The 26261-nt window shown below is 35.4% G+C and overlaps 1 protein-coding gene across 1 annotated transcript; it reads right to left on the reverse strand.

Annotated features, from left to right (window-relative positions):
• Nucleotides 1-632: 632 nt before the first annotated feature.
• Nucleotides 633-26251, reverse strand: SEM1 (SEM1 26S proteasome complex subunit). Its single transcript, XM_027574768.2, has 3 exons — nucleotides 26051-26251; nucleotides 7430-7523; nucleotides 633-845 (listed from the first exon to the last, which is right to left on the reverse strand). The coding sequence occupies exons 1-3, from the start codon at nucleotides 26124-26126 to the stop codon at nucleotides 803-805; spliced, it is 213 nt and encodes a 70-aa protein (XP_027430569.1). The 5' UTR covers nucleotides 26127-26251; the 3' UTR covers nucleotides 633-802.
• Nucleotides 26252-26261: the final 10 nt, after the last annotated feature.

Here is a 26261-nt window from a genome sequence, read left to right on the forward strand (position 1 = left end):
ATTCTCCTTAAGTAACACATTCAAGTTTGAAAATATTCCTAATAAAAACTATACATTAGCTTCATTCTAAGTCTTATGAGGAAGAATCCTTTACCAACTAAATTATATCTCCCACTCACAAAAGTAGATGTGGCAATGATAATCACTTTGCAGAATCTTAATTATACTAAATGACTGTTATGTAGTACCTGAGAATATGCCCATGTTAACAAAGTATCTTGATCCTACTTCACCAATTTTGACAGAGGACACAGTTCTTAGACTGTGATCAAACCACTTGATTTTAAGTACTAATAATACTCTATCAACTATCAATACTATTATTAATGGCTCAGAAGCTAATTATAGCAATTAAAAATGATTAATATTTTAAAACACAGGTTTTAAAGGGTCACCTCAGAGATGTCAGCAAATGTTTCCTAAGCTTTCAAAATACAGATGAGATTAAGGTTAAATGCAACTTAAAAGAAGTAACCTTATAAATAAGATCAACATTCAATTGATGTGGTTAAAAAAAAGTACTGAATTGGGGATCGGATGAATTTACTGTCTCTATATAATAAAGTCCTAGAAAATCATAAGCAGTCTGAGAAAATTAATGACGAGAGAAGCAAAAGATCGAGACTTCTGAATCAAACCAAGATTAGATCAAAACATTTATTTTTTGTGTTACAAAAACAAAAATAAATCCAAGCAGGTAATGAAATAAACATTTTTTTTTTAAGTGTCCCATCCTGGGTTCTCTGTCCTAGAATTTAGTAAACAGTTCAAGTTTAGGTTGCTTCAACGCTTCTTCTGGATGCTATGAGGTCTCCATCTTATAACCATGTTTCTCTAGTTCAGCTCTATAATAAAACACAAAAGAACAACATCACTGGACATTCTTCATGATAAAGAAACAATGTTTTTAGAAATAATACAATAAAACAATGAGCCAAGCCTAGGCACCAATATAAAATACTACCAAGTAGCTTTTACTTTATACCCTTAAAAGAAATCTGTATAAGAAGGAAACCAAATGTGAATCAACATAATGCTAATAAAATTCTGCTTTCCCATTAGTAAACTTCTATTTTATATTCCTTACTTTTCTGATAAATCTATTTAAGGAAGAAATGAGATTAACCACTATCTTCCAAGTATCTTTGAAATACCATACAAATAAATGTCCTGTTCATAATAAATAAACAAATTTTAAGAATTATCAACCATATGGCTAAGAAAACAAGACATTTGTCATCAAATTTTTAGGAATTTTATAATCATAATAGGTATTATTGCTATTTGCACATAAAGAATAAACAGACTGCTTTCCATATTGACATAGATCTACTGCTCTGACCAAGACAAAAATTATTAATCAAATTTAAAAGTACCTGGGAATTATTCCCCATTAACTATATGTAGACAAAATATAGTAAGTTATAAAATACTAAACAAGATTTTACTTTAAAAATTTTAAGTGTATAAAAACCTCCAAAAATTTACAAATATACACCCTTTAAAAAGATATTTTATAATTTTAATTTATTCAACCTGAAGTTTCAGTCATACTTTAAGAATATCAACTGCAATTTTTTATTTATTTATTTATTTATTTATTTGAGAGAGAGAATGAGATAGAGCATGAGAGGGGAGAGGGTCAGAGGGAGAAGCAGACTCCCTGCTGAGCGGGGAGCCTGATGCGGGACTCGATCCCGGGACTCCAGGATCATGACCTGAGCCGAAGGCAGTCGCTTAACCAACTGAGCCACCCAGGCGCCCTATCAACTGCAATTTTTGATATGCTTTGTATAAAACCAATGCACAAAAAAGTTTAGCCCTATAATCAATTTCAGATGAACTACCACTCCAAGTATCATCAGTAACTTCTCTGCTACAATTCAATTTTATAGAAGTTCACAACAAAATTATTTCAGGGCCAAAATATGATAAAACATTGTATAAATGTAAAGTATGATTAATGTGCCCTACACCATTACATCCAATAAGATAAACTGACATTTGTTCTCAAGTATAATTTAGGTTGGACACTATCACACTATCCAATGTAAACACAACACAAAAAAATACATGTAGGAATGATGTATAATATTTATTATTCATTTACCCAATGTCACTAAAAGTTTTACAGTTATTTATAATACAAACACTGACCTAAAGTCCATGAATAATATTAAAGCCAGAGATTATTCATATAAAACATTTTTATCTTCTACTCAGGTGTAGAGGACAGTATGGGCTGGTGGTAAATCACTCATTTAGGAGTCAAAAGATCAGCACAAGTTTCTGACACTACTCCTTCCTTTGCTAAATTTAACCAAAATGCTTCCTTTACCCCCCGCCCCCGACCCCTTTCCAGAAGATTAAAATTTTATCTGTTCTTCATGTTTTCTACTTAAAAAGGAAATAATTTTAAAAGTTTCTTAATAGCTTTCTGCTGCCTTTAACAGAATCAATGTAGATTATTCACTTTCTCTTATTTTACAACAACAACAAAAATCCCTGAAAGTCAGCCTACAATTTAGTTAACAAGTACACCAAATCTGTCCAGGTTTGCATCTGCCTTCCTGACAGGAGGTGGTGACTAATTACATTTATAAACTGTTAACAAACACAAAGGAGATTATGATATGCTTCTCTATTTTTGGAGAAGATGAAAAGTTTTTTTGCTAGAATTTAGGACATATAAAAAAATTAAAAGGAAATAAATCGAGGCCACTAAGTACAAAACACAAAACAATACAAACACACTAGTATCATCATCAGCCTGTGGGATGAAAAAAACCTAACAAAGAGATGAGAAAGAAATCCGGCACAATTGGAACAATATCACAGGACCCACAAAGTCAATGTACACGATTTGAAGCAAAAACAGCAGCTTTCCTTTTTCAACAAAACAAGAATAAGACAAATAGCCACTGGTAGGTTTGAGAACTCTTATTATCCAAGAAACTGCTATAGGACAGTGGCTATATTTGACATAGTAAATCAAGAACAATATTGGCTTCTTGGATTTTTTTACGTAACATGTGATACAAGGTCAGGAAAATTAATCTTACCCATTTCTACTGAATGTGTCTCCAAGTAACTCCAAGAAGAAGTAAAAGTCATTGTTTTTGCTGCTTCTGATACATTTGTTTCTCTGACTTTTAGTTACTTGGAGATACAGGTGGCCTTTTTCCTTCTACTTTTACTTGTTAAAGGTAATTACAGTTTAAGAGAAAAACATGGAAAGTGGAAGGCTAAGTCCTTGCTAAGACATGTAGCTAATAAAAGGGAGATCCAGAGTTGGAACCCGGGGAATCAGAGTGACTCTAGAAAATGTACTGCCTCTCCAAAGTTAGATGGAATTCGGACCCATATACAATATCACAACACAGTAAAACATGTGCTTTACCATGGTTTACAGTATCACACTGAGGACCTCTATATGTTTTACAAAGACTAGGAAGAACATCTTTGCAGGAGACTTGTTAATCATGACAACTTTTTTAAAGCAAAGATAAAAATATTATCTGAGGCTGCAATGTCCAATACAGGAGTCACTTGTGGCTATTTATTAAAGTTAAATAAAATGAAAAATTCAGTTCATCAGCTTCACTAGCTACATTTCATGTGCTCAAGAGCTGTATGTGGCTAGTGGCTTCTGTACTGGATAGGGCAGTTTATAGAACATTTCCACCAATACAATAAGTTCTAGTTTACAGCACTGGTGATATATCAACCCACATGTAGAAAAAAACTCATGACTCAAACAGGGAAATAAAAAGAAAAATCTTATTCACTAATAAAGGTATCAAAATTTATACTCATGGAAATCCACAAACCTAAAGGCAGAACACAAGAGAGAACATAAGAACACTGTGTAGGTGTATTGTATAAAAAACAAGTCACAAATAATGTATGAACAATGCTCTACTTCCAAACCAGCAAAAAGGCAAGATGCAGTAGTGGCAAGAAATCCAATTATCAATATATTTACTACTAAAAGTCTCCTGATAAGATCACTGTATTTAATAATGTCTTTAAAGAAAAAAGATTTTATTTATTTATTATGAGAGCGAGGGAGCGCACGCACGCACGAGCAGGGAGAGAGGGAGAAGCAGGCTATCCGCTGAGTGGAGAGCCTGAATGTGGGGCTCAATCCCAGGACCCTGGGATCATGACCTCAGCCAAAGGCTGATGCTTGACAGACTGAGCCACCCAGATAACCCAGTATTTAATAATGTCTTAGTTTAATTTTTTAAGAGAAAAGTGCTGTTTTCTGACTTTGAAAGACAAAAAAGAAAACCATTTTGAAGAAATTTGATTTTGTAAATAGCAAAGGAAGAACTCATTTAGCTTCAATGTAAAAAATTTTCAAGATAACAGAAAAGATAAAACTTATAGATGATTAAGAACTCAGAATGGGGATCAACAGAGTTTGAAGGCCTGAAAATATTCTAACGGCATGATATGATTCTAGTGAGGGAAGAAAGGGGGGGATGCCTACTAAAAAAAAAAAGAGAGAGAGAGATAGAGAGAGAAAAGCAGTGTTCTCTGACATTGCTCAATTTTAAAAGAATATAAACCAAAAATTAATGCAAAAAGAAAAGTGGCAAGAATTTGTACACACAGAATTTAATCCCAGAATGGACTGAGAGCTATAGAAAGAACAAAAAAGGCTCTGAGAGCCATACATGAATAAAGAAGAATGAGAATAGATCCAATGCTTGGAATAGATGTAATATTAACAGATTTAGAGAAAAAGCGGAATTATTGTTCAACAGCTATTGTTCCTATCTTGTTCATAAAACTGCAATAGGAAAAACATCATTAACACAAAATTGAAAACTAAGGTGAGAGAACTCTAAACTGCATTAAAGTAGTTTAAAACCTCTAGGCTCTGAATAATTACATTTCAGGGTACTGAAAGAATGAAAAGATATAGTCAAAAAACAGAGTCAGCCATTTTGAGAAATCATGGAGAATTGTAAAAGTACCAGAATAACAGTGAAAGGTAAATTGTGCTATTTCCAAAAAGGGGAGAAAGGTGATAGATAAAATTGTTATTAGTCCCCAGAAAAATACTAAAATGTCTTTAGAATGTAGGGCCTTTGAGCCTGTGAAAAGTGCAGTGTAGAACAAAAGGTACTGTATCATCATTAAATTTATTATAAATCATCTTTCTTTTTGAACAAATGTGCTAAACTAGAAAATTAGAAGACTGCAGAACTGCTAGATCTTGATTTGAGCAAAGTACAACAGTTTACTTAGATAACTCTGTGGCCAAGACAGATACATATGGGTTGAAACAAAAGAAAATTAGGAAGGAAGGAATTATCTCTACAACAAATGGCACTGGTATAACTGGATACCTGTTTGCAAAAGAATGAAGTTGGACTCATTTCAAACAATGTACAAAAATTAATTTGAAATGGATCTTAGACCTAAATGTAAGAACTAAAATTCTAAAACTGTCAGAAGAAAACATAAGGATAAATTTTCCTTGAATTTGGCAATAAATTCTTAAAAAGTGGATAAACTGGGGTGCCTGGGTGGCTCAGTTGGTTAGGCGACTGCCTTCAGCTCAGGTCATGATCCCGGAGTCCTGGGATCGAGTCCCACATCAGGCTCCCAGCTCAGTGGGGAGCCTGCTTCTCCCTCTGACCTTCTCCCCTCTCATGCTGTTTCTCTCTCTCTCTCAAATAAATAAATAAAATCTTTTAAAAAAAAAAAGTAGATAAACTGGACTTCATCTGAATTAAAAAGTTATGTGCAAAGAACACTATGAGGAAAGTGAAAAGGGAAGTGAACAGAATGGGAAAAAATATCTGTAAATAATAGGTCTGATAAGGACTTAGTACTCAAAATGTATAAAGAACTCTGACAACTCAATAACAAAAAGATAATCAACCCAACTTAAAAATAGACAAAGGACTTGACTAGATTATTTCTTGAAAGAAGATACACAAATTCTCACCAAATATGTGAAAAAAGGCTCTTCATTAGTCATTAGGGAAATGCAAATCAAAACCACAATGAGATACCAGTCTAAGTTTTGATGAGAATGTGGACAATTTAGAACCTTGATACACTATTGGTAGTAATGTAAAATTGTGCAGCTGCTGCGGAAAACAGTTTGGCAGTTCCACAAAAACTTAACAGAATTATGATATGACCCAGAAATTCCACTCCCAGGATTATATCCCCAAAGCTGGAAATAGGTATTCAAACAAAAACTTGCACATGAGTGCTCATACTAAAACAGTTCACAGTAGTCAAAAGCTGAAAACAACCCAAATGACCATCAACTGATGAAGGGATAAACAAACTGTGGCATATCACACAATGGAATATTATTCAGCTGTTAAAAGGAATGAAGTATGATACATGCTGTGGCATGGATGAAAAGTGAGAACATTATGCTAACTGTACGAAACTAGACACACAAGATCACTTATTGTATGATTCCATTTTTATGACTTCTCTAAAACAGGCAAATCTATAGACAGAAAGAAAATTAGTGGGTGCCAGGGGCCAGGAAAAGAAGACTGCAGAGTGATTGCTTAATAGGTACGGTGCTTCCTTTTGGGGTGATGGAAATGCTTTGGAATTACATAGAGATGATGGCTGGACAAAATTGTGACTATACAAAATGCCACTGAACTGTACACTTTAAAATGATTAATTTTATGATATATGAACTTTACTTCAATCAATCATATTAGGTAAATTTGTACATGAATATGAAAAAGTACACTTCCTTAAGAAAAAAGAAAAAGAAGAAGATAGCAGGAGAGGAAGAATGAAGGGGAGTAAGTCAGAGGGGGAGACGAACCAGGAGAGATGATGGACTCTGAAAAACAAACTGAGGTTTCTGGAGGGGAGGAGGGTGGGGGGATGGGTTAGCCTGGTGATGGGTATTGAGGAGGGCACGTTCTGCATGGAGCACTGGGTGTTATGAACAAACAATGAATCATGGAACAGTACACCAAAACAAATTATGTAATATATGGTGATTAACATAATAAAAAAATTTAAAAAAAAAGAAAAAGAAAAAGTACATTTCCATCACCCCAATCTCCATTCCAGTTTGAGAATCACCAATCTTTTGGGTCCTAGCACTCTGGTTCTAATTTCTGCTGAGTTATTCAACATTGGTGGAAAATTAATGTTGATAGAATTAAACCCACAAAAATAAAAAACAGCAAGTATGCTTCTATTTAACTACCTTTGTAAAGAAACTAGAAAGAATAAAAATTCTATGCAATTACACAAAGTACTCACGTTTAGAAACACAGATGAAGGTAAAAGGTTTTCCTTTTCATAATTCAAAAATGTATTTCAAAGATTATCTTTTAAAGAGGTCAATTATCATATGTAAGCTACATATTCCATTCTTACAATTAATACTAAGCTATATAAAATCTGACTTAAAACTTACCGTAACTGATTAGAGAAGTCATCCTCTACATTGTCATCATCCCAATTATCCTCCCAGACATGTGCATCTTCATCTTCATCTAAACCAGCCCAGTCTAAAAACAAAAACAGATGCTGTCTAAATACTTCTCACATGCTATTTCCATAAATACAGAAACTTCAGAAAGTTTGCCACTTAAGACACAATTCAAAACATCTAATACCCTATCTATAAGAAATGGTAAACTTCCTCTCTAGATCTCAATTTATGCTGTCTTGTTCTCTCAATTCTTGAATTTGCAGATAATCTTAAACAGAAGTTAATACAAAAAAATTCTATTTGCCATGAAAATGTATTATAGTTTCAGGAGGATTATTTCCTTTCCTGATTTTTTCCTTGGGCTAATTTTTATAAGGTCTATTTCACAATCTTCCAAAACACAGCACTAACAATGCAAAAGCAAGTTGAGGAGCAGGAAGATACCAGCCTGGAATTTAAAACTTCTAAACATAAAAAATGATTAAGTCATACATAAATAAAAAATGGACCAAATTATAAGCATCACTAACATTTGCCTATCATCAATATAAAATTTTTATTTTTAAAGGGAGGACAAATATAAATATGTACAAAGAGGAATGTTGTAGTTTTTAGTTTTCTCAATTTTCTTTTTTTCTTCCTTCCCTTTTGGTGGTGGGGAGGGGGTTAAATTTTAGCTTTTGTTTAGAAGACTCAGAAAACATATATAAACTAACATCTCCTTCCCTATTACCTCAGATATTCACATTATCATTTCTTACCTATACAATGGCAATATTCTTCTATCAGGTTCTTCTTGCTTCTACTCTCTTGATCCTGATAAAAATCTAGCCTTGTGGATGATAATGTCATTATGTGTTTTTTTTTAAATGACATCAAACCATCCCAGAAGACAGTTTATGCATACTTTGCTGTCCTACTTAAGATGTACCACCTGCTATAATCTTGACATAGCTTTGTTTTATTATAAAAAAATTTATGATTTTGTGTGATATACTTGTTTTAAAACAAATATTTTTAATTATTTAAATTTAAATTCACTGGGATGATTCACTCATGTTAGTCATGCAGCTTGAAGTACTCTCTTATACACATTTCCTCCTCGTAAAAAATAACAGTGAAGAGCAATCCACATGATCTTCATTTTTATTCAGTCCTAACTTTACTTGTTTTGAAATTGCTTAAAATTTTCTATTCATCAAACATGCTGTTCCTCATCTCTTTGTCTTTCTGCCATCTTTTGAACCTACTAGTTGGCCTGACATATACTTAATTAAAAAACCTTAATTAGTTAAAATACCATTCCCCATTAAAAGGAACTATGGCTCCCTGAAGAAATGGGTGATCTCAGATCTGGAATAAGGAAGTTAATAGGTAAGTTAAGGATTCCTTTTTATAATGCCCAAAAACATGTCAAAAGGTACAAAAACTGGCTTTCAGGTGTTTCCACTGGCCAAATCTGGAATAACTTAAGAATCACAAAGAATGACACACTGAATTAAATGTAAAAAATCCATGAGTCCATAGCAATATGCTGGGGGGATGGGATGATGGGGAGGGGATGCTCTTTACAATTCCCAGGTATATAAATGCAGAAAGAATGACAGAATTAGAAAATTACCATTTTGCAACCCTCAGTACAATTCAGGCAAGGATCAACAATGGACACTAAAACTATTGAGTGAAAAATAGCTGGGACTACAGGATAGATTACATACTTATTAAATGAGGGGAAAAATGGAGAGATCTGGTAATCACAATCTTAACCAATGATTAAACTTAACATCACCAATAAACTTTGACAACCTGACATATATCTCTTGATGTAATGCAGTGAGAAATAAACATCACCTATGTAGTATTCACTAAAAATGCTGACCCTTAATCTAATCATGAGGGAACTATCAGGTAAATCCAGAATGTGAAACTCTTTATAACTGGTATCTTCAAGTAAGCTAATGTCATGAAAAACAAAACAAAAACGGAAGGGACCATTCTGGATTGGGGAAAAAAGTGACGAGACATTTTCTGGAACAGTTGGTAAAGTCTGGATATAGACTGTGTATCTGGATATTATTGAATTAATGTTGATTCTCTCAAACATGATCGTAAGATTGTTTTAGAGGGGCATGTCCCCCCTTAAGACATGCATGTTAAAATATTTAAGATGTGTTTTGTCAACAGTTTACTCGCAAGTGGTTCTCAAAAATATTCGATATATATCATATATATTTCTATCATATATGATAGAAATAAAGTAAACATGACAAAATGTTAGCAACTGATAAACCTTAGGTATTTGTTGTCTTTTTTTAACTAAAGCACAACTGACATATAACATTACATTAGTTTCAGGCATACAATATAATGATTCAGTAATTATATATTTTGCAAAATGATGACCACAGTAAGTCTAGTTAATATCCATCACCATAGTTACAAATTTTTTCTTATGAGGACTTTTGAGATTTACTCTTAGCAACTTTTAAATATGCAATACAGTATTATTAATTATAGTTGCCATGCTATATACAGTACATTCCCACAACTGACTTATTTTGTAACTGGAAGTTTGTTACCTTTTGATCCCTCATCCATTTTGCTCATCCCCTACCTTGTCCTCTTTTTTAATACTTTTCTATAAGGTTGAAAGTTTCAAAATTAAAAGGTGGAAAAAGTAGTTTAAAAAAAATCACTTTGGAAATCAACTCTGGAAGCCTTCCCTATGCCCATCTCCTCCTCCTTACCCTCGGAGATTAGGTGCCCTCTTTTGTGTCTATCTCTATTAGAGCACCTACATACTGTACAACCATAATTATCAGTTTATATGTCTATGTCCATTACTGGTGTCTGAGCTCCTTGAGAGTAACAACTCTGTGTTATTTACCTTTGTATTCTTAAACTACAAACAGTACCTAGCATCATGCACAACAAATGGCTATGAAAAATAAACAAAACTCTTAGATCACACCTTGTATATTGTTGTAGTTATAACCCCCTCCCCTCCCAAAACAGTGAAGTTATACTCTCTCTTAATTATGTCCTAGGCATAAGTTTCACCTTAGTAATTACTTATAAGAGACATGGCTAAGAACATTTCAACTTGAAAAGAAAAATAACAAAAGGTACAATTTAGGTATTTCTTATAAAGTACATATAAATTTAAATCTATTCAACAATCATTCATAATATGGTCATATTATTCATTACGTTATATACCTAACAAAAATTTCTGAATGCAATACATGTCATCATCATGATTTAAGAATAGAAGAAAGTACATCTATCTGATCCCCCAAGACAGAAACTTAGGAGGCTTCTTAACTACTTTCTCCTTCAACTACCACAATCACTCATTATGTCCCTTCAACTCCCAATTATCTCCAGAATAAGTCTCTCCTTCCCTATTCTTACTGCCACTTATTAATTTAGGATTATTCCCTTCATAAATATTACTGTAGTCTTCTTTCTGTCCTCTCCTCCCCAGTGTTACACAGTTTATACCATTCCTTCACTGATGCCTAAAATGCCACCGCCATTCCTGTCCATTACTATTCAAAACCTTCAGGGAGGAACCACATTTTATTAAATCTGCAACTCCAATGCATACAGCTGAGTGCCGGGCACACCACAGATGCTCAATAAAACACTGGGTAAATGGAGCTATACTTCTCAAGTGCCCTTCGAGGGGTCAATCTCAAGAAAACAGAGGCCAGTGTCATTTCAGTGAAGCCAAGAGTATATATTTCAACATAGAAGAGATCAACAAGATTATTATGAATTCGTCATGTAAAATTCTCAATTATATTTAATAATGTCTTTGAGAATAGTGATCATTTCATCCAATGCTCCCCAAGGAGAGATCATGGGGGAAATTTAAGACCCCAGTACCTGAAAAGATGAAAAAGTTTCTCTTAGGCAATTTATTTCAGGTTGTTAGGAAGCTCAGTCAAATGTATACCCAACTTTAGGAGCTCCTGGCTGGCTCAGTTGGTAGAGCGTGTGATTTTTTTTTTAAGATTTTATTTATTTATTTAAAAGAGAGCACAAGCAGAGGGAGTGGCAGAGGGAGAGGGAGAAGCAAACTCCCTGCTGAGTAGGGAGCCCGACTAGATCCCAGAACCCTGAGATAATGACCTGAGCTGAAGGCAGACACTTAACCCACTGAGCCACCCAGGCACCCCAGAGCATGCAACTCGATCTCAGAGTCATGAGTTCAAGCTCCACATTGGGTGTAGGGCTTACTTAAAACACACACACACACACACACACACACACACACACACACACACACACACACACAAAATGTATACCCGACTAGGGCTTACTTAAAACACACACACACACACACACACACACACACACACACAAAATGTATACCCGACTTTAATTATTGGGTATATAGGCAGTAAATGTATATTCATTAATAAAAGTTCTCAATAATCAAAAGTATTTTTACCCACATAAATTTTCTTGTGTATCTCAGCAATATTATTTTCAAAGAGAGAATACTATAATTACCTAAATTCATATCCTACGCTATTCTCTGAGGTCCTTAACAACAGTAATACTTAACAGTAGTATTAATTACATGTCAATATTGACTGGGCTAGAAACAGCCTTACATTTTCTATAGTACCTTGAAACTCAAACTGAAAATTTTTATTCTGTTTGTGAAACTAGCTATATTTTATAATGAGAGTAAAAAAGTTTTAAAAAAAATTAGGGAACCACATTAAGGATTTCCCTTAGTCTGTGGAAGTGTGATCAGAAAGAAACTGCAACCCATTTTTATTTTTTTAAAAGATTTTATTCATCTATTTGAGAGAGCGAGAGAGTGCACACGAGCAGGGGGAGGGGCAGAGGGAGAAGCAGACTCCCCGCTGAGCAGGGAGCCCAATGCAGGACTCGATTCCAGGACCCTGGAAATACGACCTGAGCTGAAGGCAGAGGCCACCAAGGCACCCAACCCATTTTTACACACACACACACACACACACACACACACACACACACACTCCCAAAGCTAAAATAAACTGAAAAAAAAAAATTTTTGCACCTTTATAGACTAGAAAAGTGACTTAGTTAAGAGTTAATCATTTGGTATTGAGATAAAATAGTACCATTAATTCTCATATTGCTGTTGCAATCAATAATAAACCTCTCACTATATACATTATAATATTATGTATAAACTTTCTTTTTATTCTTCTAAGAGGGAAATCTAAGAAAGAAGATATTCTAAAGGAAAAAAGGGGGCAGAAATTGCAATGTTAAGTACATGAGAGGAACATTAAGTAAAGGTGGTGCAGCTTTGGGTGCAGCTAAGACAAAATTTTAAATTAAAAAGGAGACTCATTTCAAACGGTAGATATATTTCTCTGTGATACTGAATGACTGAAATTGAATAAAGCACTTCAAATAATCTCAAATTTAATTTTCATAGAAATTTGTATCCTTGTATGTTGAACTTGTGTTGGGACAACTAAATTCATAATTCCTCTTATGGCAAGTGAACAATGACTATATGCATTCTTCCACATTCCCTCCAGTCTTACTATAACCTATACTTCTTTGAGTGTCTAATAGTATTAATGGACAGCTTAGGATTTTCCTGTGTTGTGCTAATTACACTAAGGTCTTCCAGTATAAAAAATTCACATAAAACTATCATTACACTGCAGTGTAGCAAGGTTTGTTTTACACTTCAAGTTTTTATAAAATGGCTAAGATGAAGTACTGTTTAAAATTACAGAATTTTAGAGAAAGCCTCGGAGATCACTGTACATCATACCCGCTTTGTTTGAAAACCACCACCATTGCCACTACTATAAAACAAAGAAGGTGAAGACTGTCTTAACAAGAAAATATTTAACTTTTTCTACCCATATTTCACGACCTCAAATCCTAGACTTTAAATATGATATCTGTGTTGAGCCTAAAAATAGGAATTGCCAAATTAAGTATTTGTTTTACTGATACTTCAAGCAGTCTTCATAAAGATATCTAATGGAGTATAATGCTCCACAAAATAATCTGAATATATTAAGACTGGATAATATGTTCTTGAGTAAAGGGGGTGACATAACTCAAGTCACAACAGAACTGTTTTAAAGTTCTAAGAACAAAGCCTCATATCAGCCTGCAACACTTCTAATTAAACAGCTTCCTAAATTGTTAACTAGGTTATTCCTATCAAATAACCTAGTTACTTGTTATACTATTTGACATACAAATACTCCCTAATAAACAACAGTGTGTCAAAAGATTTAGGTTAGAAATATAAAATAAAAGAATAGTTAACATTTCTCTGCTAATCTTGTAGGCCTACCCTTCCAAGAAGAGTAAAAACATAGCTCTCCCCACCCCCAGAACTTTTAATCTTACTATCACTTGATTCAAAATGTTGATTTCAATACTGTTATTATTTGATGTCATTCAAGCTGGCTTTTAACTGAAGAATTTTTAACTAAAGAGACTAAAAAAACAAATCACAAAATCAAACATGTTAATATATATCCAGTTCCTCAGAGAATCACCAACAAGAAACAACAGATTCAATAACTTATTTTGTAGGAGCTCCCAATTCTTAACTCCAAATAGGATAGAAAAAGTCAGAATTCTTAACATGAAAGATATTAGTTTGAACAGTGTCTTAAAATTTTAAGAGTGGTACAAGTTTTGGGTTAAAAAGTTGAATTCTGATGATCATCTAGCATACAGATAAAGTATCTCTCCCTCCTTTAAAAACCATCTTGTGCTATTTTAATGGCAAGGAAAGGAAAAGGAAGAAGGTAAAAATAAAGTAAAAAAAAAAAGAAACTAGATCCTGAGGGTGGGGCAGGACAGTACTGTGATTAAAATTTCAGGTAGAGCACACAAAAAAAATTCCTAATGATAGTTCTGTATTTTTTTAGTAGTATTATACAGCACTTCATAATTATGACATTATTGAGTTACAAAGATACAAAAATAGAAAAGCTGGTTAAATTCTTCACAAATCATATGAATTTCAATATATTACTCTTTAAACTTACTGCCTTATCTTAGGAGTAAGACACACTGAATCTGTTATGACATACTATCCTTCCAATTACCACAGGTGAAGAATCTAAGACACTATATAACCTTTTGAATTACAACCTATTAAGCATTTTTAAATTATTTAACAAAAGCACCAATGAAGAAGCATGTGTTCATTCATACTGACAAACGGGAATCTATAACCTATTTTAGGTGGAAACGTTAAAGATTAACAAAGAATGTACTGAACATATTATGTAAACGGTTTAAGTGATAAGGTATAATATATCCAAATATTATTTCCAAACACTTATAAATCTTCCACACTGTACATGTTGCAATATATGTAAATTACAACACATGTATACTCATACTAAGTGAATGTGTAAATTAAAAAGCCATGATTGTTGTAATCTCTGGTATCTGGCATTTCTTGCAATATTTCCCTGATTTGTGTTTTAATTTTCAATTGTAACTACCGATAACTATGCAATTTTATTTAATCACTTTTTAAAGCCTTAAACCCACAAATAGTTTTGGAAAAGGGCAAAATAATAAAATGAAACAAAGGATACCTGATTCACGTCTATGCTTTCCTTCAATACTTAGCTGACTTCATAAAGTATACACTTTATCTTCAACACTAAATGCATTGCCAGGATTGTGATTAATCATTTAAATAACCACAGCTGTGTTTACTTCGGTGTGCAGGCCTCCAGATGTGTACTGGTAAAAAAAATTATCATATTGTAAGAAGTCAGAATTGGAAGTAACCAATAACAGATGCCTAATACATAAGTTTCTAGGAATTCTAAATTATTTAGGACTTTGCCCCAAATTTGGCTTTGTTCACATTTGCCAGTGAGAATTATATCTGTGACTAGCCTTAAATTTCACAAATCTGAACTACCAAAGATCCCACATACTTCATCTAAGTATCACCTTGACATTTAAGTATGGAAAGGGTTTTCTGTCAACTTAGTATTTTTGAAATTACTCTCCCCACTCTCCAATACACATTCCAAAATTTCTTAAAAGTATGAAGTATACTATTTTGAAGAAAAGTAAAAAAGAAATTCCACTTATATCAAATAGGGTTGCAAATGTCCTATTCTATACCAATGTGTAGGAACATCAAATTCTCATTCAATCCTTAATAGTAAAGCTACCCTTAATATAAACAAACTAATCCTCAACAAAGTTTCTTCAAATAAAAAATGTGCATCTATAATGCAGAAAAATATTTTAAAAAACAAGTGAAAGTTTGAAAAATTGGTAACTGTACACTTACCACCACAGGTAAATGTAGAGAACTACCTATCATCATAGGTAAGTAAAAGAGAACAGCAATAGTTGCAAACATCATCTTTATGCTCATGAATATGATAATGAAGCCACACTAAATCTAGTCATTTTGAGATAAATATATGTGTTCTTGCTTAAACTGTATAAAATAGATTAAAACAAAAAATGTAATTCTACAGGTTATCATGATATAAAAACAACTATATCCTAGAGATCTAACGTCTATTCAGTAGCTAAAAAATCAGTACCTAGCACAGCACCATAATATTCCTGTATTTTCTCCAGTAAGGACCAAAAATGTCAGTGAGGAACTTCAGACCAAACAACCAAAAGCAAGTCATAAGTGATGTTGCTACCAGACCATTGGGAGCTTTCAGTTATTTGTGGTCAGAAGTCTGAAACAGAGGCTCAAAATAACTTACATAACCATTTATAATTTTTCTTATATTTTAAAAGAAGGAAATTCAAACACAATTCCTTTCAACGATAATTTAAAAATACACGCCTCTGGGGACACCTGGGTGGCTCAGTCAGATAAGCAAATGCCTTCGGCTCAGGTCATGATCCCAGGGTCTTGGGATCAAGTCCCACATCGGGCTCCCTGCTCAGCAGGGAGCCTGCTTCTCCCTCTGCCCACAGCTACCCCTGCTTGCGCGCTGACAAATAAATAAATCTTAAAAAAAAACATGCCCCTGGGAGAATGGTTCCACCATAACGTCTTGCTGACTTTGCTTCTCTTTTTCCGTACTTTTATAAAATTCCCCAAAGCCATTACTCTCATCTTTTGCAAGCCTTCATGCTCTACACTTGTCTCAATTCCCTCATTCTGATCCTCATATGACTGAGTTAAGAAGTGAACCCCACCAACTGTCGTCCACTAGATATGCAAGTGCAAAATCACAACCTCCAATTTCTTATTCCCAACAGTCCTTATCAAACCAGTTGCCAGAGCTCACTTGTTATTCTTGTGTCACTCTCTTCACTTCTTTCCTAATAGCTACCTTTCTCAGGCCCTTAGTCCTCAGCTAAGCTACTTCAACAATTTGCTAATCAGTTTCCCTGACTCGGTCTCTTTTCTATCTTTCCAAATTAATTTTGCTGGGTTGATTTTTCCTAAACTGCCTACTGCTTAAAGGAAGCTCACACATACCAAACCAAAAAAACTCTATTCATGTATCTAAGGATAATGTCCAAACTGGACATTTGGCTTAAAGCTTTCCAATATTAGGCCCCAAACTACTTGCATTTACAATCACTATTTTTATGGTCAAATAAAACACACAAACATTATTTTTTCACCTCCAAGTATCTACTCTTTTCCCCTTCTTTTGGAAATCCTTGTTCTACATTTGTCTTTTTGAAAGCTCTGTTTGAATGTTGCTATCTCACCTTGTACAGAACTAGAAATAATTTCCACTTATTTTCAACTGCTGTTAGTTACACTTTACTACCAGTTGTCTAATTCCCTGCCCTCCCTAACCCTGCCCCACCACTGGAAGGAAACTCAAGTGAAATCTTACCCAGAAGCCCAACAGATAAAGATAAGCAAAAGCAAAGTTGCTCTGATTTAATTGGGGGTAGAGAGGGAAAGGCTTGGAGCTCCACCTCCCAAGATACGCACTTCCAAAATACTAAAAAGCTCAAGTTTACTATGAAAATCACTGTGCCCTGCCTCTCTGGTATTTCTAAGTTCAAAGACAAGTATCTACCTAAGGAGTCAAGTTTGCCTCAGTGCCACCTCTAGTTAACTGTGACCTGGTAAATTACCAAATTTTGCTGAGCCCCAAGCATAAAACCTTCATAAAGCTGCTATGTGGATTAAATGAGACTATGTATCTAAAGCACTTACTACTCACTACCATTCAGTGCCAGATTTATAGGAAGCATTCAACAAATACATATTGAATGAATAAATCATTTATTATGCACCAATCACCTCACAGGAACTTGAGGAGTAAGGAAAGTAAGAAGAAAAATGTTCCAGAATAAAGACAATACTATTTCTACCAAACATTACATGTACAACACAACACAGGAAAAAAATATATTTGGTGAATTTTTAATACTTCAGAAGAAGAGTATTAAGTATAGTCTTTGAAACTTTTTTTTTTTAAAGATTTTATTTATTTACCTGAGAGAGAGAGAATGAGAGATAGAGAGCATGAGAGGGAAGAGGGTCAGAGGGAGAAGCGGACTCCCCGCCGAGCAAGGAGCCCGATGTGGGACTCGATCCCGGGACTCCAGGATCATGACCCGAGCCTAAGGCAGTCGCCCAACCAACCAAGCCACCCAGGCGCCCCTAGTCTTTGAAACTTTTATTTTCCCCTAATATTCTCAACAATTCATCACATCTTTCAATGAGTAATGTTTAACAACAATCCAGTAATAATGTTAAATACTGAAGTCGCAACTGCTTACTGCTGGTTTATTCTGTAGAATCAGTGAAACAGCTAATCAAAATAGTTTTTCAAAGTAATTTTTACTGCTTCATATCCTGAACCATACCTCTCACTAACCCCTCCCAAGCACTGGTATCTTTTTTTAAATAATTTTTTTAAAAGATTTTATTTATTTATCTGTAAGAGAAAGTGAAAGCACAAAGCAGGGGGAGCGTCAGGCAGAGGGAGAAGCAGGCTCCCCACTGAGCAGGGAGGCCGATGTGGGACTTGATCCCAGGACCTGGGATCATGACCTGAGCCGAAGGCAGACATTTAACTGACTGAGCCCCCCAGGCGTCCCCAAGCACCAGTATCTTGATTTGGGTCTTTTTTTTTTTTTTAACTCCACTGTATTTCTTTATACCTCTTGCACATCTGTATGCATCCTTAAACAATATATGCTATTGTTTTATGTATCTTTATATTTTATATGAATACACTATTTTTAAAGTACTTTTGGAAATTAAAAGTTTTTAATACTGGAAAATAAATCAATTTTTAAATAACTAACAAACTCAACAAGCTTAATTTTGGATATACCTAAAATTACGAATAAAATATGTCAGAAACAATTCAAATTCTAATACCAAATATCCAAAATCCAATTCCCTAAGATTAAAGGGAAGAAAAGAAAAGGGACTAATGTTTATTGAATACCACTTTGTGCCAAACTCTGTGTTATGCATTTTACATGTTATCACTGGTATGTTTGTATCCTTCCCTCAATCCCAAAATACTTAGATTGAAGCCCTAACCCCCAATGTAATGATATCTGGAGATGGGGGTCTTTGGAAAGTAATTAGGGTTGTATAAGGTCATGATGGTGAAGTCCTCATGATGTCATTAGTGCCATTATAGGAAGAGACACTGAACAGCTTGCTCTTTCTCTCTCCACCTTGTGAGGACACAGTGAGAAGAAGGCAGCAGTCTGCAAGCCAGAAAGAGAGTCCTCACCAGTAACTGAATCAGCCAACACCTCAATTTTGGACTTCCCAGCCCCCAGAACTGTTAGAAAATAAATTTCCATTGCTTAAGCCACTCAGTCTACAGTATTTTGCTATGGCAGCTACAACAGATTAACATACTCATGTAATACATAACTCTATTATCCACAAATTACATATGAAGAAACTGAGGATTAAAATGGTTAACAGTTCAAGAAAAAACATAACGGTCAATCCTACTCAAATCAATCCCAAAATCAAAATGATGACATTCCATTTTTCATCCATCAGGTTCACAACAACTAAAATGCTTAATATGAAGAACAGGTAACCTTATGAGGGAAGAGGTAAACTGTGATAGAAATTTTAACTGGTATAACCATTCTCTAAGGCAATTTAAGGCTGTATGTCAAAATTCAAAATGCACCTGGTACCAGATGAGGTGGCAGAGCCAAGAGGGCATTCCTACAGAGGCAGAACATAGAGTGACTGGTGTGTCAGATCTGAACAGGGTGAAGAAGTCATCCCGTGCTGAAGTGAGGAGAGGAGAGGGTGGCCTGGCAAAGAATGTTGAAGCCCAAGTGACATAAGGAAGGCAACTGTGGGTGGAGGGGGCAACAAAGATTGGCTAGGGAGCAGGATGACCAAACAGACAATATATTTAAGACAACGAAAGCCAGGTTTGTCACTGCTGGGGAAGGGAGTTACAAATATGGAAAGAAAAAGAGGTACAATGAACCCTGTGGTGCTGAACTGTAATTGGAGATACTGTGTGAACTCATGGTTTTATACACACACACACACACAAATATAAAAGTGTATAAATGTATACACACATCTGCACATTTCTTAGTTCCTTCCACTGAGAGGATCCCCAAAGCAACTAGCAAAACTGGAGTTAAGATCCTGCCTTCTGAATATCATTCTCCACTAAAAGAAATGCTCCTTGGAGAAACAGCTGATTCCAGGATTAGAGCAGGGAAAGAACAAGATTAACTTGGAATACCTTTTTGTGTCAGAATGCTTGGAAATGCACAGAGAATGATGGTGCCATGTCAAATGGTCACAGAAGACAGTATGAAGGGGCATCCCATGTTCAAATATAGGACAATTTGAGGATCAAAATAAATAACAGCACCATATTATAACCCATTAAATGAGAATCCATGAGTCTGTATGGATATAAATAAACTGAAAGTTTGATAACGAATGGAATTTTATATTTCCATAGTTTCACAAAATGCCTATTAATTACAAAGGGAAAATGAGTAATCTAATGTTGGAAAAGTCTCATAGACACTACCTTAATAAAGTGATCAAAGTGAACATCATCAGTAATGGAACAAATGTGAATCATGTTCCAGCTGACAGGATTCAATGAGAACACAGAATCACAACTATGATTTTCCGGCCAAGGTGTAGAACCTGAATCTAATCAGGTGAAAAAAAAAAATCAGAAATCCAAGTTGAGGAACATCCTACAAAATAACTGGCCTGTAAACTTCAATAGTGTCAAAATCATGAAAGTCAAAGACAAACTGAGAACTGCTCTAGAATGAAAAACAGTATATGGTCCTCTGTATTTTTTTTTTAAGATTTATTTATTTGAGAGAGAGAGAAAGAGTGTGTGTGTGGAAAGGGGCAGAGGGAGAGAATATCCATGCAGACTCCCACTGAGTGTGGAGCCTGATACAGGGCTCGATCTCATGAGCCATGAGATCGTGACCTGAGCGGAATCCAAGAGTCTGATGCTCAACCGACTGAGCCACCCAGGTGCCCCAGTCCTCTGTATTTTTAAAATATATATAAACACACAATATATACATAAATTCTGGAAGGATACTAAAAAAAAAAACAATTAACAGTGGCTATCCCTGGAGTACGGCAAATGTTTTGGGGGACAGGCAGGGAGAAACAGTGCTTTTACTTTTTACTTTATGCCCTTTGATAGGCTTAAATTTTTACTCTAAGCAGTTTTTTGTACAATCATATATATAATACTAAAAAAGCATTTTAAAGAAATTAAGTAACTAACATTAACATTGACAAGCTACAAGTTGATGAGAGATGGATTCTGAACCTAGATCTGATCTTAGATTCATTGTGCTTTTTCCATCCCAGGGTTCAAAAACTTTCTTCTTACATATGAGTACCATGAATGGACACTCAACAGGCACTCTGCCATACATATTTACTTTTTTTTTAATTTTTAGTAACACAATTTCTCCATTTCTTGCCACAACCATGTAACTAATTTAAATGTGTGATAGTGTTATTTATATGTCTACTATATTACATTTAATAATTGAAAATAGCAGAGCCCCTCTGGGCATTAGTTAACTGACTAGTACATTATCTGACACAGTCAATATCAGTTGTATCTACTTTTATATTTAAGATTCTCAGGAATCCTGATGGTTTAGTCCAGTTGGTATCCAATCAATGTAAATATTTCTCCATGGCATTTTTCATAGGACAATTCTTGTACAGTACTGGTCTATGCACAACAAGCATTTAAAATCCTTGGCCTCTACCCCTAAATGTCATTACTTCACATCTGCACCTGTCAGCTAAATGTGACATCCAAAAATACTTCTCTGGATAAGACCCACTGTAAGATGCCCTACTTTTTAGGTGAGAGTACCTCAGTTATTCCAGAGGGGACCACTAGCTTGTTTACTGTCTGCCTCAACAGACAGATTTCCATCAGTAACAGTCTTTTACCCAGCAATTTCTCAAGGAGGGTGGGAAGGTAGGTAGTATACTCCTCTTGAATTCATCAGATAATAAAGCAGTTCCACTGATCATAGAAAAATTATAGAATACTTAGTATAATAGAATTCTCTTGTAAATATCATTACTTCTGGAGGCAAACTGAGTTTCCTTTTAAATATTCTAAAAAGCTCCCCCCCCCCCAAAAAAAAACAAAAAACAAAACAAAAACCCTTCTCAGTTCTGGCACAGAAAGAAGAGAATAAAAGAACCTAAAGGCCCACTTGTTCTTCCCACTTTTCTTTTCTCACCCACTTCTAATTGTCAGAGGAAGACGATTAATGAAAATATTTTAACTATCCTTTCAATATCTGATGAAAAATTTTTTGACATTTCAAACAAATTATAAAGGATTTCAGTTTTAGACCCTGCTCTACTACTACCAACCTAGCTATATGAGCTTGACAAGTTTTATCTTCTCTAGATTTTAAGTTGCTTTCCAGTTCTAACCATGACAAAGCCTCCAAAATTAATTATAATCAATTACACCCAGTATGTTGAATGTCCTCCTAACAAAGCCTATTCTCAGTTTAAATAGTCAAAAAGTTGCAGAATGCATTTCACAAAGATCCTAAACATGATTTTTTTAAAAAAGATTTTACTTATTTATTTATTTGACAGAGAGAGACACAGCAAGAGAGGTAACACAAGCAGGGGGAGTGGGAGAGGGAGAAGCAGGCTTCCTGTGGAGCAGGGAGCCCGATGTGGGGTTCGATCCAGGACCCTGGGATCATGACCTGAGCCGAAGGCAGACGCTTAACCATCTGAGCCATCCAGGTGTCCCCTAAACATGATTTTTAAACAGTTCTTAATGACCAGATTATATACCCATCAGTTAGAATAACTGTGAAGAACTGCCAATGTAACAGATCCACATAATGCCAAGTTTTAAAAAAAGAAGCATTTGTTCCTCTGGACCTTCAGAGAATTGTGCCCCACCACCACTGAAGAACTATTCAGAAGAAACAAAGAGGCTCCATGAAAACACATTACCAGAGTTTCTTTTTTAAAACAGAAATTCCCCTTCTTTAAAATGACTGAATGACATCCTACCAAACAAGTTCTTATCTGGGATAAGATGTAGCAACAACACTCCCAAAAAAGATGGACAATCCATCACATCCACTTTCTGGAGCAGAGAGGCAACAAGGCCTGTGAAAATCAGATCTCCTCTAGACAGAAAAGATGATTATAGGCCATTTTAAGTTTTATCTGTTACTGTGTTTGTCAATGGCACATTTACCAAAAGGACAATCACAAGAAAGAGAATTTCCAAAGAAGACAGAGAACTTGGAAAGTAATTCAAGGCATAATCACTGAACTGAAAATTCAAATACTAAAAAATTCAAAATAGGCCATTTATTCTCCCAACTGTAATGTGCATACAAATCTTTAAAGAATCTTGGTAACGTCCAAACTAATTCAGTAGGTCTAGGCTGAGACACTGCATTTCTAATAAGCTGCCAGTTAATGCCAAAACTGCTGGTCCATGGATCACAACTGAACAGCAATAGAGACTAAACCATGACTAGGCCATAAAAAACAAACAAATTAAAAATGTATAGTTTCAAAAGAAAAATAATTCAGTAATTCCTTGGTGATATTTTTCCAGGTTTTTTCTTTTAGTTTTGTTTTTTATAAGAGCAGTTTTTATTAGTAAATATTGATTGGTTTCACCTATTGGGCTAATTTTGTACCCAGCAAAATCTCAATTCAAATTAACACGAAAGGAAAACCTGTCTAAATTATAAACCACAGAATATATAGAAACCTGAACATTTCAATGTTATTTCTCATTCTAAATGGAAAAAGTCCTAAATGAATTAGGTTCTACACATCCAAACCTGAAGACAACAAATATTCTATAAGGTGACCGGTTAAGTGGTGAGTTACTTAATTTTAACAAACTGGTTGATCATGAGAGGCCTTGGTCTTCAAAAAAAAAAAAAAAAAAAAAATTCTCAGGGCACCTGGATGGCTCAATTGCTTAATTGACCGACTCTTGATTTCGGTTCAGGTCATGATCTCAGGGTTGTGAGATAAGCCCTGCGTCGGGCATGGAGCCTGCTTAAGATTCTCTCTCCCTCAGCCCCTACCCCCTAAAAAATATTCTCTGCTTTTCCTCGTAACTTTAATGAGATTTTTTACTATATGACTACCAAGACTTTGAACAAATAATAAACTTACAACATAAACTTAGAATAAAAACAACTACATATTCTGCAAAAACTGAACTCAAAGTTGCTGAGAAAAATCATGTGTATCATTAGGTACACAGTTATCTCTAGAATGTTCTAAGCAGTCAATTCTCAACTACTTGCTTTAAATGCAGGTTTATTCATTAAACAAGCATATATTAACCACCTACTATGTGCCAGGCACTTTGCTAAAGGTTAAAAATAAAGCTTATGTTGGAGAGTCACACAGACCTTTCAGATCCTGGCTTGACTAAATGACAAGTTTTTTAAATCTAAGCATCGGTTTCCTCACCAGTTGTGGTGATGGACTATATAATGTAAACAAAGTGCCTAGCACTGTGATAAACAATGGATAAAAGCTATTTGAAATACGAAGTTTGAGTAAAAAGTTAATCCTGCCCTAAGTCAGTTCTCTACTGTATAGCTCAATGTTAGATTATGAACCAACCTGACAGTGAGGTAAAGGAAAGGCGCCTGGGTGGCTCAGTCAGTTAAGGGTCTGCCTTCAGCTCAGGTCATGATCCCCGGGTCCTGGGATCCAGCCCCCCAAACCCCCTGTTTAGCGGGGAGCTTGCTTCTCCTTTTCACTCTCTCCCCTGCCCCCGCCAGTCTCAAATAAATAAATAAAATCTTATTAAAAAAAGAGAGAGAAAACATGTCTGGACAGATAAATCCACTACCAAAACAAAAACAAAACAATCCCCTCAATATATAATGAATCCCATAACTGAAATATGCTTTGGGTTAGTTTATGAGTTTGTGTCCTATGAACACTAATGTCTTCTACCGCTAAACAAAATAATAGCGTACACCATAAAAAGAACAAATGTTCAAGCTATGTGGTTTTTATGCACAATAGGATCACGATGGGGTACAACTTAGGACAATTTTAGTGAAGTTGTAATTGCTTAACATAACAGATTTGTACACCATTAACCACAATTCTCTTCCTACCACCTTCAGAAAGGCTACCCAACAGTACCCTTTTCTTACAAGACAAATATTTATCCTACACATAACAGACAATAAAGCAAATAATTCTGGAAACCTATCTGCCAACAACAATCTAAAAAATAAACAGAAGCAGTACATCATTCCTAGAAGGTATCCATCATTTCTAGCCAGCTATGTGACATTGGACAAGTTTCTTAATGGCTCCAAACTTCAATTTCTTTATCTGAAAAACGGTAATACCGGTACCTAGTTGCTAGAACTGTGAAAATGAATACAAGCAAAACACTCAGACAAGTAATTAACCAGTAAATGTTAGCTATTTGCTTTCACTTACAATGAGAAAACTAAAGTTCCTCTTGGTAACCATGAAGCTAATAAAAATAGACGTTTTAGGATCTTATAAATCCTTAAACTTTGTTAGTTTGAAGTGATCAAAAATGAGAAACAAGGATAGGGTAATAAGGTGTTTTTACCCACCAACACCTGATCCTCCCATTCTACTTAAGAGGCTTCATTTGTAAAGTCCTAAAAGTAAGCAATATTGGCCTAACCAGGTACAGCAATTTAATTCTGGTTGGTTTAGGGACAAAGGAAGGCTGCTACACTACAAGAAAATAAAGAAAAAAGAGGTTTATATAGCCATGAACGAAGTGGCGGGTAACTCGGCTGAAGAGTTTAAAAAAAAAAAGGACCAACCATCCCGGACTCAGAGCTAGAGGCCCAGGTCACCGTGGCTCCTCCCAATGAGGAAGCAGAAGGCATTTAGCCTCACTAGTGAGGCCCACCGAAACACTCCGAACCCGAAGCCGGTCGCATGGAGGGTCGCGCGTGCAGAGCCTCGAGAGCGGGCCGCAAGGGTCCGGACTTCCCGCGGGCGCCTCGGGGCCGAGCCCAAGCATCCGCGCCGACTCCACCCGGAGGCCTGAGTCACCGTCCGCTTGGCCCAGAGGCCGGGGCCCAGCCGGTTACCTTCGGCAGGGAACTCCTCGAACTCGTCGTCCTCCTCCAAGAGACCCAAATCTACCGGCTGCTTTTTCTCCGACATGACGACGCTCCGCGCCAAAAACCTCTCAGGCCAAAAGGAAAGTTAGAACTCTCACTTTTCCTCACCCAAGCCACCAACGCCGCTGCCGCCTCAGAGGCCGGCTGTACCATAGAGACGCGGTAGAAGAGCAACGGG

This window comes from Zalophus californianus, chromosome 12 (assembly GCF_009762305.2).
Source record: "Zalophus californianus isolate mZalCal1 chromosome 12, mZalCal1.pri.v2, whole genome shotgun sequence".
NCBI lineage: Eukaryota > Metazoa > Chordata > Mammalia > Carnivora > Otariidae > Zalophus > Zalophus californianus.

What these genes read in the sequence shown, in the direction of transcription:
- SEM1 (XM_027574768.2), bottom strand. Translation starts at nt 26,126, where the DNA reads ATGTCGGAGAAAAAGCAGCCGGTAGATTTGGGTCTCTTGGAGGAGGAC. An exon ending in CGAGGAGTTCCCTGCCGAAG is followed by an intron (nt 7,524 to 26,050) that starts GTAACCGGCTGG and finishes TTTTGTTTTTAG; the next exon opens with ACTGGGCTGGTTTAGATGAA. An exon ending in GACTTCTCTAATCAGTTACG is followed by an intron (nt 846 to 7,429) that starts GTAAGTTTTAAG and finishes GTTTTATTATAG; the next exon opens with AGCTGAACTAGAGAAACATG.